Consider the following 17262-nt stretch of genomic DNA (forward strand, 5'->3'; position numbering starts at 1 on the left):
TGTTGCTTTTAAGAGGGCTGAATGGCCATGGCCGTTTTTTAGACTGTATTTACCTCCTGAAGATGAAGAGCTCTATAAAGAATATAGTAAAATACTCTTTTGTAGAGAGGATACCAATGAACCCCCCTTCATATTTTTTCAGATTTTAAAATCTTCAAAATAAATCTGTAGCTGCGCAGTTCAACAGCTGTCCAGAGTGATTAAAAAGCATTGTCCTGTTCTGTATGCATACTTTTCAAACAAAATGGCATGTAGGACTTTATATTTATTGCTTTTATATCTGTTGGCAACATTTTTGGCCAGTTTCAGGCAGAAACAAGCCAGTTCAAGAAATGTTTACATTCTTATCCTCAAATGTACAAGATGGCTGCACATCCCCATTAACAATTCTACATGCAACCTGGTTTATCAGCCATTGGGTACTGTCTGTACCCAACCATGTGGGTGGCTAGGGGTCTTCAAGTCTGTCCTGTCCATTTTTTTCTCTATCCTTCACACATAACAATATTAACAATGTCAAAGAGATTATCATGCAAAAGATATACACGGATGAGAGAACCAGTCTACATTTCATGACTATATGCTGGTTTACCTTTTTTAATGTTTACAAAATTTTATCAAATTTTCCAAAGAGCAAATGCACTGCATGCTAATTTTCTGATGGAAACTTTCCCTATAATCTTCAATTAACTATATATCTTTTTGAATTTACTTTTATTTCCAAAAAAATACTTCACATTATTGATCAAACTTCATATGCTGGGTGAAACCAGTGACAGCAATTCAATTGTGTAATATTCTTTTTTTCTTTGTACAACTATCTTAGCTTACTATATTTGTTATCTCAGACTAAAGAAATGAGATGTACGGTATTTTTTCTTTTTATATATAATTGCAATAAATTGTACAACTGAGCAGGACATTTTTTCGTATATCATATTTTTGTAGGAAATAATAACTAGTATCATTCATGAATTTAATATTTACTTGTGAAAATAAATTGAAAATTTTATATTTGTTCTACATTTATTTATACATGTATATACAAACGTACTGGTATTCAGATTTATAAACTAAATTTACTAATATATAGTATTTATTTAATAAATACTGCTGTCAGATTTTTCAATTTCTAAAATCCTATAAAATGCACCACAGAAAAACGCTTAAAGCCTTCAAGAGTAAATTAAAGTTAAAACAGCACTAGACATCACACCATTAGGCTAGCCCCTCCCCCGCTACTCCTTGCTGTCAAACAACTCGGGGCTGACTGGGAACCCAGTGACCTCCTCAATGGCCTTGTTCTTCTCTGCCTCTGACATCTCCTCGTAATGAGAAAACTCCATGCTGAGGGAGGTTTGTCCGTGGGTGATCTTCCGGAGGGTGTTGGAGTAGTGCCTCAGTTCGGACAGAGGAACCGTGGCCTGAATGACCTTCATGTCATCCTTCTGGGTCACACGTTCTATCTTGGCCCGTCTGGTGGACAAATCGTGGAGAACGGTCGAAGAAAAGTCCTGATTTGCTGTAATCTGAAACACAAAAATTTTAACTTTGTAATTTCAAAATATACAGAATATACAGGCTTCCAAATTATACATTCAATCCTTTATGGATGCATGATAACTTTTGTTTTTTTAAATACTCTAAAAAATCACTGACTAGGAGTATTGGTATTTGTACATGTACAATGTACATGTATAAAATACCAAGTTACCAACTGTAATTAAATAGGATAGAACACCTCAACTGCCTTATGTGGATGATCTTCATTATATGATGATAAAGTATCAGCAAATATTGGTAAAGTATCAGCATGTAATGATAAAGTGTCAGCATGTAATGTTGAAATATCATCATATAATGTTGAAGTATCAGCATGTAGTAAAGAAGTATCATCATAAAATGAATTTCAATCAAATAAGGCAGTTGATGCGTTCCATAAAATCAGATAGATTACATATCAATATACCAGTCAAACTTATTTAATATAAACATTTTCAACTTCATAAAATAAAGAACCTAACTAATCTTTCAACACCTAAAGAATTCATCTAATCATATTAAAAAATAATAAACTTCAACAAATAAAGGATAAACTGCCAGATCAAGTTGTGAACAGTTTTATTCAAAAATCAACAAGTGAGCATGATCAACAACTGAGCCCAAATCTCTTATCAAACTAAAACTGTGTGAACTCTTTTAATATATAAATTATCTAAACATACTTCTAGATTCATTACTGGTTCCAGTAGGTGGAGCGTGGCTCTCTTTAATGCTGAGTAGATACATTTGGAAACAGCCGCTGCGACCACGTTGGGAGAGGCATCAAAAGACAAATCCGCATTGTGGATAATGACATCCACATTTATCACTGGGAAATTCAATATTGGACCTTTGAAAGAAGAAAGGATGCATTAGATATCTTGCAGTAGATACATGTACCACAGTTTGAATTTGTTAAAACATTACTTTGTAGTTCTTCAAGTTACATTGAATGTTTTACAATATAATGCCTTAAAGGGGCATGGTCACGGTTTTGGTTAAACTCTATTTTCTGTTTTTATTATACACAATGCTTAGGGAATTTTTAATGATCATATGAAATTTGAGAGTCAATCATAGAGCTATATGCAAGATATAGAGTAAACAAGGCCCGTATACCAGTAAAAAATCATTTTCAAGCTGGTTAGTCTATCTTCTTTTTCATTTTAAGTATAAATAAAAAGTTCTTAACATTTAACACATTCATTATAGGTCTAAAACTGAAATTTTCTCTTCAACATTCAAAATGTAAACAAGTGATAAGCTGTCAATGTGACAGCAAACCGGGTTTTCTTTTATGTGAACTGTATCCATAATCCATGTCAACCCGTATCCAGTGAAATGGAGTACCCTATATGCAATATTTTGCCAAAAAATGACTAAATTCAAAAGCTGGTATTTTTTTCATTAATTACCGGTATTGGAAATCAAAATCCTAGCAATATGCACACCTCTGATATATGTACAATTGATCTGCAAAAGAACAACTTCCTATCATGAAAACTGTAGGAGGAGTTATCCGTACAACGAGGGTACCCTTTTGGCAACCGCCCGCCCGCCATTTTCCCCATTTTAATAACCGGATTATCTGTTGGAAAACCCAGTTAACAAAAGCTTTGTTTACATAAAAAGAATTGTAAGCCCTGTAACTTGCTTTTAACTCAAAAGAATACCCTCAAATTTTGGTTGCCTATTAAAAATGCCCTTCTGAAACATTAAATTTGGAAAAATAATTTTGGACCAAAATCGTGACCATGCCCTTTGTGCAATTTTGGATAAAAAATTATATTTTCAAAATTTTAATTCAGTAAGTGTGAACAAAAGCATCAAGCGGATTCAAACTCATGATCTGCGGTTCACAAGCCCAATACTATAACCACTAAGCTAAAATAACATTCACCCAAATCGATTGATAGAAACATTTTGACAAAACATTCAAATTGCCATCTTGTGACATAGCATCTTAAAAAGAGTAAATCTAGGTGTATAGCGAGGAACCTTAACAAGATAATTAAGTGAAGTTGACTTATACCATAAGAGAGAGAGGTTTTTGCAGCATTTTCAATAGCAGACTTGTACATCTTCCTGAACTTTGGCGTCATCATAAACGACTTTTCTTCCAGCGGTTTAAACAACACGTTCCTCTTCCTGTTTGTGTCTGTACTGGGACTGACCGTCAGGGTGATGCCTGCGTGGTGTTTACTTCCCCCGACCGTACTCTCTAGGGTCTCTGTGTGGGTGACTTTGTCCTCAATGGTCTCTCTGTATGCGATTTGCAGGGGACCCATGTAGGCATCGACCTTGAACTCTGACAGTATGCGGTGTTTGATGACCTCCAGATGCAACTCTCCCATCCCAGACAGGATGGTCTGGCCCGTCTCTTGGTTCACCTCCACCTATAAGGCCAAGTACAAACAACTTATATACAAATAGATAAGCGAGTCAAAACATGACAATCACATCATTAACTTATAAATTATTAATTCATCTAGTAGATACAATGAAAAATAGATTTCACAATCAAATCTTATATACAGGAAAAAAATAACATAAAACCAAGATGGAAATTAAGATATCATAAGTTTCTATTTTCAAAGTATTATCAGATTAATTAAAAATACAGGTATAGAACTTTTGAATGGATTTAAAGTAGATCCAGTGTTCTGTGACGTCACACTTTTTTGTAAAACTTTGAATTCTTTAAAAATTGTGCAAGATAGTTTTATTTATTTTATGTGAATATAATCACATGGATGTAATTAGAATTATTGGTAGGTTAAAGATATTTTCGCACTTAATTTTATACTAAATTTCCAAATTTTTATATATTTTATCTATGCAAAGGGGAAATAACTCTTTTTCTGACTTTTCTCTCAGTTGTATGTTTAAATGCTATAGTTTTTCTTATTCCAAAGATTAATTTTAAAATATTTTTGTAATTTTAGTTTTCTGATAAAGTTGACATTAAATTTAAACAAGAAAAACAAATTTCTGCCAACAAGATTTTACTTTTAACAGAAAAAAATACATTTTTCTAATGCTAAAATACGCTTTAGTTTATGTTTATCTGGCATCTCAAAAAGTGTGATGACATGTATATTTTTTCTAACAATTGATGACAGTTAAGTCTATTAAGTCGAAATCAGTTCGGTTTTTCAACTTTCCTCAGAGAATTTTACGAGTATGGAGCTACCTTAATTAATGTTTTTATGATTTAAATTTGATTGACGACAACTTTTCAATAAAGATAATTCAAACAAAAGAGTTTATAAGTTACTGGTATAAAAACAATAATATGACCTTGAGACTAGGGTCCTCTCTCTGAAGACATTCTAAGGCAAGGTCAAGGTCTTTCTGGCTAGCCATTGAAGGAGGTTCCACAGAACAAAAGTAAACAGGTGAGGGCACCTGTAGACCGGCTAGCACCACGTCATGGTCAAGGTCATCATGACTCTCAGGGTCGTGTGAAGAATCCTCCTCCTCATGATGCCTGTGCTCATACTGCCTCAGCATGGGTCTGATTCGGGCCAACCTTTCTTTGGAGGTAACAGTGTCTCCGGTTCTGGTCTGTGAAGCAAACATTCAGCAATTTATTTAGAAAAATCAACAAAACGAGTTCTTTTGTACACACTTACAAAAAAATCAAAAAATGAACACACTAACAAAAGGGAATAGACTTAATCCAGCTCTGAAAAGTTACTAATTTTAATTTCAAGAATATCCAGAACTTTTTAATAACTGTGGTCTGGTATAATATAATGTCACCAGCAAATGGTGGTAACAATTTATTGTTGACATTACAATACACCAAGATCATTTGTTTGAAAATAGATACAATGTCTCCTGCCTGATTTAAATAAAAAAAAAAAAAAAACTTGTTCCTACCTCAGTAAGTCCAGACACACAAACAATGTCTCCCTGATGAGCTGCTGTTATTCTGTGATAATCGTTGGCCAATATTCTAGACAATGTTTTCACTTTCTCTTTACAATGCCTATTAAGGTTCTGAATGTCACTCCCTGAATGCATAATTCCTGAGTAAATCCTAAAGAAGGTCTGAGGATTTTTTTGCTGGTCATGAATAGTTTTAAAAGCGTATGCACAAAGATCTGATCCATAATACTCAAGAAATGGAAATTCCCGATCACTCGGACTGGGTAGATAGTCGTAGATAGCATTCATCAGAGGCTGGACTCCTTTATTCTTTAAGGAGGATCCACATAGAACAGGAGTTAATTGTCTTTTCATTGTTGCATTTCTTAGAGCTTTTCTCACAAATTCAGTTTTGATCTTATCTATACTGTCTACCAATAGAACTTCATCTGCTATTTTCTCATCAGTGTTACTTAGCTGACCAATCAAATTAGACCTTTCTTTCATTGCATACTCCCAAATTTTACCATCACTCTTCTCTGTTAGTGGATGAACAGAGAATTTTCTTCCATCAGGAGATTTTGCTAAGTCCCATTCGTATTTAGCCATTTCAACAATGTCTACTAATCCTTGAAATTTCTGTAAATCAGGTCCATAGGGAAAGTTGATTAGAAATGGTTCAATGTGCAGTCTTTGTCTTATTGACTCCAAACAAAGTTCCACACTGACTCCCATTTTGTCTAGTTTGTTCAAGTAAATGAGGGACGGAACATGGTGCTTGCTGGCTTGCTTCCACACAGTGACAGTCTGAGCTTCAACACCTAAAATAAAATCAAGCAAAGACATCAAACTGAACAAACAGCCCAGCTTAGTTTATTTTGAAATTAAACAACATTACTTTCCACTAAAATGCCCCAGTTGCACTCTATTGTATTTTTCCAATGTTAACTGTCAAATTAATACATTTTTTCAAACATTTTATTATACATGTACTACCTTGCATGAAAGACTTCGTTTAAAAGACACTATATATGCATTAGATGATTTACATAATTAGTGAAAAACTATAAGCATTGTTAAATTCAGCTTTTTTTCTTATCATAAATAGACTGAATTGTGAGTTGACATAACAAAGTATTTGCAATCAATACCAGCAGAAGCATCAAGAATTGTAACTGCTCCGTCTAAAACTCGGACAGACCTTTCTACTTCAATCGTGAAATCTACATGCCCTGAAAAGAAAAATAAACCCATAGAAAAGCAACTGCAAAATGGAAAAGGTATGAACACATAAATAGTAAATGGTAAATACTATATACGAATTGGTTTCAATGTTAATATTTTATTGGGTGAACTTCCACTGTCAAAAGTCAAAGTTGTAAACTTTATAATTTTGTATACATATATAATATTTATTTCGCTGTCTTAAAAAAGATATACTGCCTAGTCTACCAGGGCTGTTATTTTATCTATATAACAAATACAAAGTTGAAAAATATATTTCATGTCACAAATTTTAAATGCAAAAGTTTGCCAACAACTGGTATGTATGGAAACATATATTTGATACAATTCAGTAATTTTTCATTTCTTCTTTGTTTATTTTTAACATTAATTGTTTGCCATTATTAAACAAGCAACCAAATCTGGGTGAATGTGAGCATGCATGTGTGAGTGGATGAATAAAAAATGGCTTTGAATTATATTATTAAAATGTTTGTATGCATATGAAAAAATAATAATAATAAAATATACTATATAAAGAAATTATTTACATAGAAAATTAAAAGGTCAGTGATTCAAAGTAACTACCATACATGTAAAAACTGCCACATATATACCGGTAATCAAATAAATGTCCTTTATAAGGACCGCAGTAACAGTAATTATCACTTCTATGCAGATTATATTAGTAACGATAGAGTATTTCTGCCCCCTGAACAATCCAATCAATATAGAATAACATTGTGATATGATACCTGGTGTGTCAATTAGATTGACCCTGTGCTTATTCCAGTGATAGGTCACAACAGCGGAGTTAATTGTTATGCCCCGGTTTCTCTCCTCCTCCATGTAATCTGTCACAGTGTCCCCGTGGTCCACATCCCCTGTGAAATAATTCACATACCACAAAGTCTCCTCCAGGAGCTATTTTAAATACACGTACAATTGTAGATGAATCACAAAGTACCTCTATGAGCATTACAACCTATATCTTTCTAGTATTTCTAATAACAAGCGATTTTGATCACAAACTGTGGTTCCCATAGTTCGACTAAAATGAAATCCACTCACTTTCGTCTAACTCAGTGCAGCTATTTTTTTTAAATGCTGTGATCAGTATATTGCTGCTAAGCATGTCCTTTACCAATATCAGCATTCGGCCCCCTGCCTAAGTTTGGTGTCTCTGGTTGATACAGGATTTGATATGGAAAAGGGTATATTAAAAAGGGCAATGAGTATATTTACATTCCACATATGTTAAATATTTGCACGTAAAGTGTGTGGAAAGCTATGTAGTTATAACACTGTTATACAAACAGGCTATTGATGAGTTTTATTATGACCCCCCAAACATTGAACGCTAGCTGTTGAAGTGCAACATGACAAGCAAAAATCAAAGTTCATGCTTGTGGCTATTACAGTGGCTCTCCCATTAATTTGATCTTACCTTTAGAATGATACAGTGATTTTGAGGTATATTCCATATTTGCAGACAAGGCAAGAAGTTAAAAAAATGTAAATATAAGCTTTGAATACAGCACTAACCTGCAGTCTTCAATTTGTCTGCATGACGAGGTGTGTTATAGGACTGACGATATCCAATAATTAGCATTCAATGCATAAATGTATTATTCTCTATGTATTTGACTAGGGTCGAGGTAGCACAATTAACAAATTATTTATAAGAGTGAAAGTCCTGTCCGCTTGAAATAATAACATGTCATATTACAGTGATTATAAATAGTAACGTAATCCATATATAACATCGACGAGAGTGCTCCCCCAAAAACTCAACAAAGCTTTGAATCAATTGACAGATTACCTAGGTGTTTGGTAAACCCTGAGTAGTACAACATTCTCTCCGTGGTTGTAGTTTTCCCGGCGTCGATATGGGCGATGATTCCAATGTTCCGTAAGTCTCGCACATCTTCAGTAGCTTTATTATTTGCCCCATGGAAAGATGAATATTTTCTAGGTGTAATGAATGATCTTAGGGACCTATTTATGAACAGTTTATTGAGTTTAAGCAATGTCATCTCTGACTTTGCTCTCGCAATGCGGTGAAAAACAACGGGAACTTATTTACTGCACACTAACTGTAAAACCGTATTAGGAAACGCCTTTATTCCGTCTTTTGAAATGGGCTGTATTTGCATTAAAAAAAAAACAATAATGAATTATAAGATTTACAAAGAGGTTATTTTATTTCCCAGTATTTTAATTCTATTTTATAGAAAACTTGTTTTAAATGACAAAACATGTTTATTCGAGAGCCTGGGGATAATGATTTTGATAAAGCATTGCACAGAGAGAGAGAGAGAGAGAGAGAGAGAGAGAGAGAGAGAGAGAGAGAGAGAGAGAGAGAGAGAGAGCGGTTTCTGTTTGTTGGTGTGTAATTTCCCACTTTTAAATTTGATGGTCTGACTATATGCAATATCTATATAATTTTTTTAACTGTTTATTTTTTCATTTAATTCCTTTTTATTTAGTTCAAAATGTCCTATGGTTTATTTCCTCCCTACTCATATACTTACCTGCCTACTGTACATGCATGGACAATTAGCTTAAAAATGGATGATATGACAGTAAAGTATGGCTCTTGCTAGTATGGATACATATAAAATCTCTATATTAAAAAAAAATAAAAACAAATCATATGTCAATAAGGCAGGTATCGCAGTCTATACTGAAATAGCCAGTACACTGATTACAGATGTTTGATCCACCTCTAAATTTATCGCGGGAAATATAGCGCGAGTGCACTGTGACGTCATCCATGACTTTGTTCGTCTTTGTTTACGTTTCTCGACTCAATACGGAGGTATGGAAGCATGTAACAAATCTTTTGAGTCTCGCCAAAGCATATGCGGTACTCAAAACGTGTCTTCAAACTTTAAGTCACTGTAAATTACGAGTTAAAAGTCGACCATTTTTGGCATAGCACCACGGGTGAAAACATTAGAGAGCATTATGGGACGTAGACAAAAAATTTTGTTTGATGAACTGTAGGTTTAGCTCGTTCTTTTTCCCGCGCACACTGGTTCTTAGAGCTCGCTTCGCTCGCTATTAGCAAGAATTGGAGCGTTACTTTTTAACTCCTTGTGAAATCGTCCATAAAAGCTAAGTAATGACAGTCATGTAGTCTCAAACTTGAGAGAGAGTGAGAGAGAGAGAGAGAGAGAGATGTGGGTTTGGGTAGGTAATAATTCTTCAAAAGAAGAAAAACTAACAAGCATTTATAGTAAGTATATCGTAACTATTTTGACCGATAAAAGGAAGGAGCAAAGCAGGGGAATTAAATTTTCTAAATTAGTTGCAAAGATTTTGATAACCAAAATAAAAGTCAATATCTTACAAATATCATCCGTTTTCTAGATTTGAGACTATTCACATATATTTACATTAACATTTAACATTACATTTGACAAAGAGAACGTGGTAATTGGGAACCTACTTAAAAATTTGGTACCACCCTTTCCTCTAAATTTTTGATATAAAAAATACTATGCTCTGCATTTTCTGATTTAGAATAAGAGGGCGAAAGTGGGCTTTTTATTTTAATATTCTTAATATCAACTATAAAAATCTGTTTAATTTAAAAAAAAAAATGTCTTTATAATACAAAAGTAAAATTAAGAACTATTGTTTTTCTAACGCCAATGCTAAGCGGGGGTACACAGGAGGCCCTATGCCTTCGAATTCATAATAAAAATATGCTTTTTTTTTTTTTATCTGCTCGTTATTTTCATTCTCTCCAAAATTGCTTTTTAAAAAAATGTAAGCTTCTAGTTTAAACTTAAGAAGTCTAAATTTGATTTTTAAGTGATGTTATCACTAAATAAGTTGAATGGGTTAAAAATAAATGACGTCGTACTCACGACGTCAAATACGAAAATACGGCAATTTTCAGTAAAATTATTAAAAATGGAGATAAAATAGCAAAAAATCTAGCGAGAACACATATCATTTTTTTACATAAATTTATTTTAAATCACTTTTTCTTTACGCACAGAAACAGTTGACAAATTTGTCTAAACTGTTTAAGAGTTACTTGCAATTCCTCAAAATAACTCCATCTTGAAAAATGCTCATTTCCCTATGTATTCATTAGAAAAGCGTCAAAACAGCACCATCAACAATACCAAGTTCAAGGCGGTATTGCATAAAAACAGCGTAGACAAATTTGATAAATATTTTATATAATGAACTGTAAATCCTACAGAACGATTTGACAAATTTTCAGGGTATGTTTTCTCGTAAGATTTTTTATGGGGTAAACCCGCGACCCACCTTAAGAGGGCTGGTGGTCGTTGTCATTTTTAGACTACTTTGATCTCATTGAGTGGAAATGTTATGAATAATATATTCAAATTTTAAAGTTAAGATATCTGTAACTCTTTTCAATAGTGACATTTTATTGCTAAAAACACCATATCTTAAATTTTAAGGTATATGTGATGCATACGGGTAATTTGGTGACCATTCAACATCCTTAAGGAGGTAAAATAAACGACATCCAAATCATTAATTATTAAATTTTATTTAATTTCAAAGAAAACATGGCATATAATAAATACAAGTACATTGTGTAAGAACAATTCATTTTCTGCTTTTGAAATATTTGTTAAAATACAAAGAGTTAAAATATCCAATTATACAGATTATAAATGTACTCGTATAGTCCACTGAAAATGATAACATTTCAATACATAAAGACAGAACACTACAAAAATAATCATCAAACTTGTATTTATAAGGAAAATAGACGTAACAGCTTTAAAACAATCAATCATGAGATATTTTTTTTTATTGTTTTAAGATTTATCTTTTCTTTTTTTTAATTTTTTTTTCTTTTAGTTTTTTTTTTTAAAAAATATTTTCATTTCTTTTTCATACATATTAATAATATGTATACATATTAGCTAAAGTACTACACATTCTAATCTAATCATTTCAGACTTTTTTAATCCCATGGTTTTTTTTTTTGGGGGGGGGGAGGTGTTTTTTATGGGAAGGGGGTGATAATTCTTTTTAAATCTTGTTCAAAATTAACATCAAAATTATTCTCGATTTTAAATTCAACTTAACATATTGCTTTACACCTGGTTATGAAACTTATCAATTTAATTAACACAATTGCAATATTTTCAATGTTTTTTTTTTCAGAAACCCCTTTCAGTCTTTATCGATGCATAGCATACTGGCGTTCGAATCTTCTTGACGCGTCCTCGTCCACATAAGTATTGAACGGCTTGGCTCGAGCACGATTCTCCAACAGATCCTGGCTTCTCTTCTTGTCACGACCTTTCTTGCTCCTCTTGACGTCACCATTACAACTACAGGCCTGACCAAAATCTAACGGAGGCAGCACGACTCTCTCTGAAGGCACTACCGGGAAAAGTGGGACGGGTTGTCCTCGAACTGGTCCGTATCCCGGAACGTACCCCACAACCGGCCTCTGTGTCCGGCCATGTTTGAGCTGATGCTCGATGACAGGAAATGACGTATTGCTGGAGGTGCGCTTTCTCCCTCCAGGACAAGCTTGTCCGACGTCTTCCTTCATCACCCGGACAGCTCCATATCCGGGAACGTAACCCACCGTGGTTTTCTTTTTAGCGTTGGACGGCTTACGTCGAACGTGCTCGTTTTCATCAACATAAGAAGATCTCTTTCCGGCCTTCCTTTTGGTTTTCTCCTTCATTCTTTTGTATTCGGGAACCTGATTCAAGTTATCATAGACGTGTGCAATGCTAGGATGCATGTGTGTGAGACAATACCCGGGGTGGTAGCCTGATTGACTCTGAACCAGATCATTGGAGGTAGGATGACTAAGATATCCAAAATCTACATCTGATCGCGTGCTGCTGGGATAAACTCGTCCAATGTCTGCTGCCAATTTTCCATGCACCGTGTCCATGTGCCAAGCGTGGATCTCTCTATTGGTCATGAAGTTGAGGCGAGGTGTGTTGTCGGGGTCTCCCTCAGTATGATCATGTGTGACAGACGATCTTTGTTTGACATCGTGGTTGGCACACACAATTTCAGTCTTAGACACCGGAGCAAAGGGAACAACCCTATTATCGGCAGGCGACGCACTTTCTTTTGTTTCCTCATCATCCATCGGTTCGAAGTCATCTTCATATGTAAAATTGTCTTCATTGTGACAAGGGTTTTTCTCAGTGATGGGGACTTCGGTGTTGACATTCGTTTCTTTTCGTGTGTTAATTTTGAGTTCATCTTTGTCTCCATTTTTGTTGATTTGCTTTTTAGTGACTTTTTCAGTTTTCCTTACAGTCTTGGCAGTAAGACCCCCGTTCCGTTCGAGTTTGCGCTTTGCTTCATAAGACTTTCTTCTTTCTAGAGCATTCATTTGAGCGTTTTCTTCTTTCTTTTGTCCTGCTTTTGGGACACTTGGTTTCTTTGTTGCTTTTTTAACGATTTCATTGGATCCCTTGATTTTTTTACCAGACACATTCTTAGCGCTCTCTTTGACACTAGTATCGGGGTTCTCAAATTTCTCATTGGATAGTCTCTTTGGATTATCTTTTGCTTTAGTATTCGCAGGCTTTGTGACTTCCGGCGTGACAGATCGTATTGGTATTTTGCTTGATCGACTAGATGAGACTTTCATTGAAGTCTGGGATGAACTTGATGTTTCTGAAGCAAGTTTGGATGACATGTGTTTTGTGTCATCAATCATCTTTTGTTTGTACGCATCCTCAGTTGATGCAGGAGCGGCGAAACCAACACTTGACACTGTGGACGACACTTGTGAACTGTATCCCGTTTTTCTCTCACATCGCTCTATTTCAGTGTCTACTGATTTGCTGTGTACTTTATTACCGAAATGTCCGCTTTCAGATTTCGTTTTTCTGTATGCGATAGGCGAGGAAGCTTGTCCAATTTTGTCCTCATTGCGTGTGACCAGTGCAACGTCCTTGTCACGTGGCGTTCTGGTTCTGACTGGAATATGGCTTGTTCTGCTTCTACTAGAGGCACACTCTTTTCCAATAGAAGTGGACGATTCATTGTTTTTACGCTTTGGTTGATCCAGCAGTAAAGTATTATTATCCTGCTTTGAACCGGACTGAATTGATTTTGTACGGTCTTGGATATTTTCAAAACTCCTGCCCTCAGTAGTTCTTGGGGTACTCTGGATACTCTGTATAGAAGGTGAAGAGGTTTGTCTAAAAGAAGGCGATGGAGTATGTCTATGTTTGTTCATTCTGGATTCTAGAACGCGTCCTCTAGAACTGACACTGTTAGCTGACGTAACACGCTGTCCATGTATTGGTGTTCCACTCCTCGTCAAGTTTCTTGATATTGAACTGGCCGATCTTGAAGTAGTTGCAATCTCTGAATGGGCGCTTCTTGCACGAGAACTAACACGGCTACTTTTGCTCGAGTTTCTGTTTTCTTGGGATGATTTTTCATTCCTTTTGTTGAGGGACTTTGCTGATTTGACGACTGAACGCTCAGTGTTTGCTGTAGATACGACAGAAACCCGGTCGCCATCACTTGGGCTAAGACCATCGTTCTGTTCAATTCTTGATTCGTTGCTGGCAGAACTTCTCACAGGGTTGCTCTTGGTTGAGTTTCTGCTCTCTTCTCCTCTTGTGTTGAGAGAAATTGCTAGTTTGGCGACTGAACGCTCTGTGGCTGTTTTTGATAAGGCAGAAGCTCGGTCACCATTAGATGATTTTCTGCCATTTAACTGTCCTACTCTTGATCCGTTGCTGGCAGACGATCTGCCACTAGCTGGGCTAGCTGGAACTGATTCATTTAGATCGCTGCTTCTTCGGATACAGCGGCTTGAGAGCTCGCTGTATACACGTGCAGCCACTATCTCATCTTTTAGAACACCACTCCTTCTTAGGTCATTGCAAATCTGGCTGCACACGCGCTCAATGATGGACACTACAGAGGATAATTCCTCGGTTGGTCTGGGTGTATCGCTTGTTCTCTGGGCACTGAATGCCTGAACACGACCATCTCTGGCGTCCTTATTGGGCGAAGTAATTCTGGGTGTCTCTCTAAAAGACCTGGGGCTTTCTTCTTTCCAAGCGATACCCGGAATTCTAATAGAACACTCCGACTCGGTAAAGTTTGGGGTGTAATTTCCTTCCACAGGAAATTCCATAGTTAGATATATGTTACGTTGATTGACTTTAAAGGTTGATTAACTTTAAGAGAAACAAGGCCTGAAATAGAAATAAGAGATGATTTGGACTACTTATATTTAACCATATAAACTACATGTATCTTTATTCAAAATAATTATGCATGTAAAGTGTTGAGGAATTTTAACATGCGTGTATCGATTAACAACTTAAATAAATTATGGATATTTACCGTAATTATATATGGAACGGTGGCAGTGGAAGAAACTTCCTATCACGTTGTAAATATTATTGAAAAAGACGACTCTAACAAAACTAGTTATTTTACATAGAATACGTATCTATAACACTGTTTGAACTTTCTATGTCTGTCTATAACTTTCATTCATTTTGATACAAATGAAATTTTACTAACCAAATGAATGCGACTAAAGGGTTGTTTGTTGTACCCCTTATTCTTCTTTTAAATCTCCGCTTCTATCCAATGAGTTTTTGGTGATTTTCTCAGATGACGAGACTAAATGAATGATTAGCTCAATTTTTCAAGCTCTGTGATGAATATACCACGATCTAAATCGCAAAATGATTGGTAAAATCTGACGAGGCAGTAAGTTACCAACCGGCGGTTCCAAGATGACTTCTTAGAATGATTGTGACGTAACTTTAATAAACTAGTGATCAAAGGAACAAAGACATGACGTCAAAGAACATTGTGACGTCACAGAAAAATCTCTATCCAGAGTTATCGTTCCCACTTTGCTCCTCTGTGTTGTAGCGCGGTGTAATACGCAATGGATTGCCAAATCAATTAAAATGCCGTTTTAACGGTAGTAGCATTGATAGAAAGTATGTACACGTGTTGTTGTATTTTACAATGAATTATGTCATAACAGATGAATCGAATATCTTACTGTTTGTCCATGACATTATTGTCAATTTTTTCAATGAACATGAACTAGTGATTTAAAAAATAAACTCTGAAAGGTTTTCCCGAGTAGTTTAAGTATTATGTAGCGGTAGCGGGGGGATGGGGGGGGGGGGGGGGTGAGCTGTAAATTCCATATCAAAATTTGTAACAATGAATTATTCTATTGGTATAAACAAGGATAACAAATATCTGTTCATAAATGTCGATGCAAGTAAAACCTAGTCAGAGGCTTTTATTTAATGCACAACTACAAAAGTGTAGTCTAATCAATGCTCTGTACAGTTTAAGTAATTTTAATCATAATGTTTTATATGTTTAATGTAGAATGATCACCTTTATCTTTTAAAAAAGATGGATGGATTAGCGCTGTATCCATTTTATACACACAAAGGAAGGTCCATGATCAACTGGCTTATTTTGATGAAAGTTTCTTTGCTCGGATATTTCAGTATCAAGCCAAGTTGACCAATAAAATTTATCGTTGTGCTTCGACGTAAAATTTTCCCGCTGAAGTGTCGTTTAAATCGGGATTTTCCGTCAAAAAATGAAAAAAACTAAAGAATTACATCAGAAAAGTACTGTATTGTATCCTCTGAAAAGATGTCCTGGTTTTTTTAGGGTTATAATTTGTGAGCTTGCCGGAATTATCTATCTGTTAGAAAAGCCTGGGCTACGTTCAAGATCGCAGCAGCTAGCATACTGCTAGGTCGTTTATATACATGTATCTAGGTCTATTGAGCGGACCGCTAGATTAGCCGTAACTAGTCTCTGTTTGGATTTGGAAATATTTAACTAAAGACTATAATTACATAATTATGTTATTTTGAAGCAGAAATATACATGTTAAAATTCATTAGTCAGCATGACCAATTAAATTGGAATGAAACAGTTATTTCAATTCCGCTTACGTGAATTAGAATTCTGGAAAGGAAGTAGACTGTCCAATTTGAAGAAACTCGAAAAAAGTTATAAAACTGGTCAGTTGCGGCTTAATTAGCTTAATTACAGTTCAATAGCGAAGCTGCTGCGTAGCCCTGCGCAGAAGATACAATTTTGAACGCACCCTATATGTTTTATTAGTTGGTCTCTACAATCTTAGCATTATATGACTTAGTTAGTGTTTCCTTAACTTTTTAAAGATTTAGACAATGAATTAAGAAACTTCAGAATTCGGATCATAATTTATTTTTTCTGATAAAACAATATTGTCATCGTACAGTCTAGCTACAGTAGTTTTTCGAGAATGCCCGACCATGAACTCGAGCATACATATTTCATAAATATGGACTAACGTAGTTGGTAGCGCTCGAGGGCGCTAGCGATATAGCCTGTGTTACAGGTAAAGGAATTAATATGGTGTCCGAATAGTGCCATTTGCATTAGCCGACATTGCGTTCAGATAAACGCGCCGACGATCGTACTAACACACATCGTGCCGTCGCGCCAACGCAACTTTGCATAACATGCACACGCTAACACACAACGCGCATCGGACATCGGACATGCAACATTGCGCCATCGCGGTATAACACACAATACACCGTCTCGCTAACGCAACTTTGCACAACACGACGT

General features: G+C 35.4%; 2 protein-coding genes across 2 annotated transcripts; both read right to left on the reverse strand.

Annotated features, from left to right (window-relative positions):
- Window positions 1-697: 697 nt before the first annotated feature.
- Window positions 698-8721, reverse strand: LOC128175993 (ribosome-releasing factor 2, mitochondrial-like). The gene is made up of 8 exons (XM_052841943.1): window positions 8462-8721; window positions 7395-7523; window positions 6567-6647; window positions 5428-6236; window positions 4843-5109; window positions 3575-3938; window positions 2226-2392; window positions 698-1529 (listed from the first exon to the last, which is right to left on the reverse strand). The coding sequence occupies exons 1-8, from the start codon at window positions 8673-8675 to the stop codon at window positions 1239-1241; spliced, it is 2322 nt and encodes a 773-aa protein (XP_052697903.1). The 5' UTR covers window positions 8676-8721; the 3' UTR covers window positions 698-1238.
- Window positions 8722-11645: 2924 nt separating this feature from the next.
- LOC128178503 (uncharacterized) lies at window positions 11646-14779 on the reverse strand. The gene has a single exon (XM_052845700.1). The coding sequence runs from the start codon at window positions 14777-14779 to the stop codon at window positions 11822-11824; it is 2958 nt and encodes a 985-aa protein (XP_052701660.1). The 3' UTR covers window positions 11646-11821.
- Window positions 14780-17262: the final 2483 nt, after the last annotated feature.

The sequence above is a fragment of the Crassostrea angulata genome, chromosome 3, assembly GCF_025612915.1.
Source record: "Crassostrea angulata isolate pt1a10 chromosome 3, ASM2561291v2, whole genome shotgun sequence".
Lineage (NCBI taxonomy): Eukaryota > Metazoa > Mollusca > Bivalvia > Ostreida > Ostreidae > Magallana > Magallana angulata.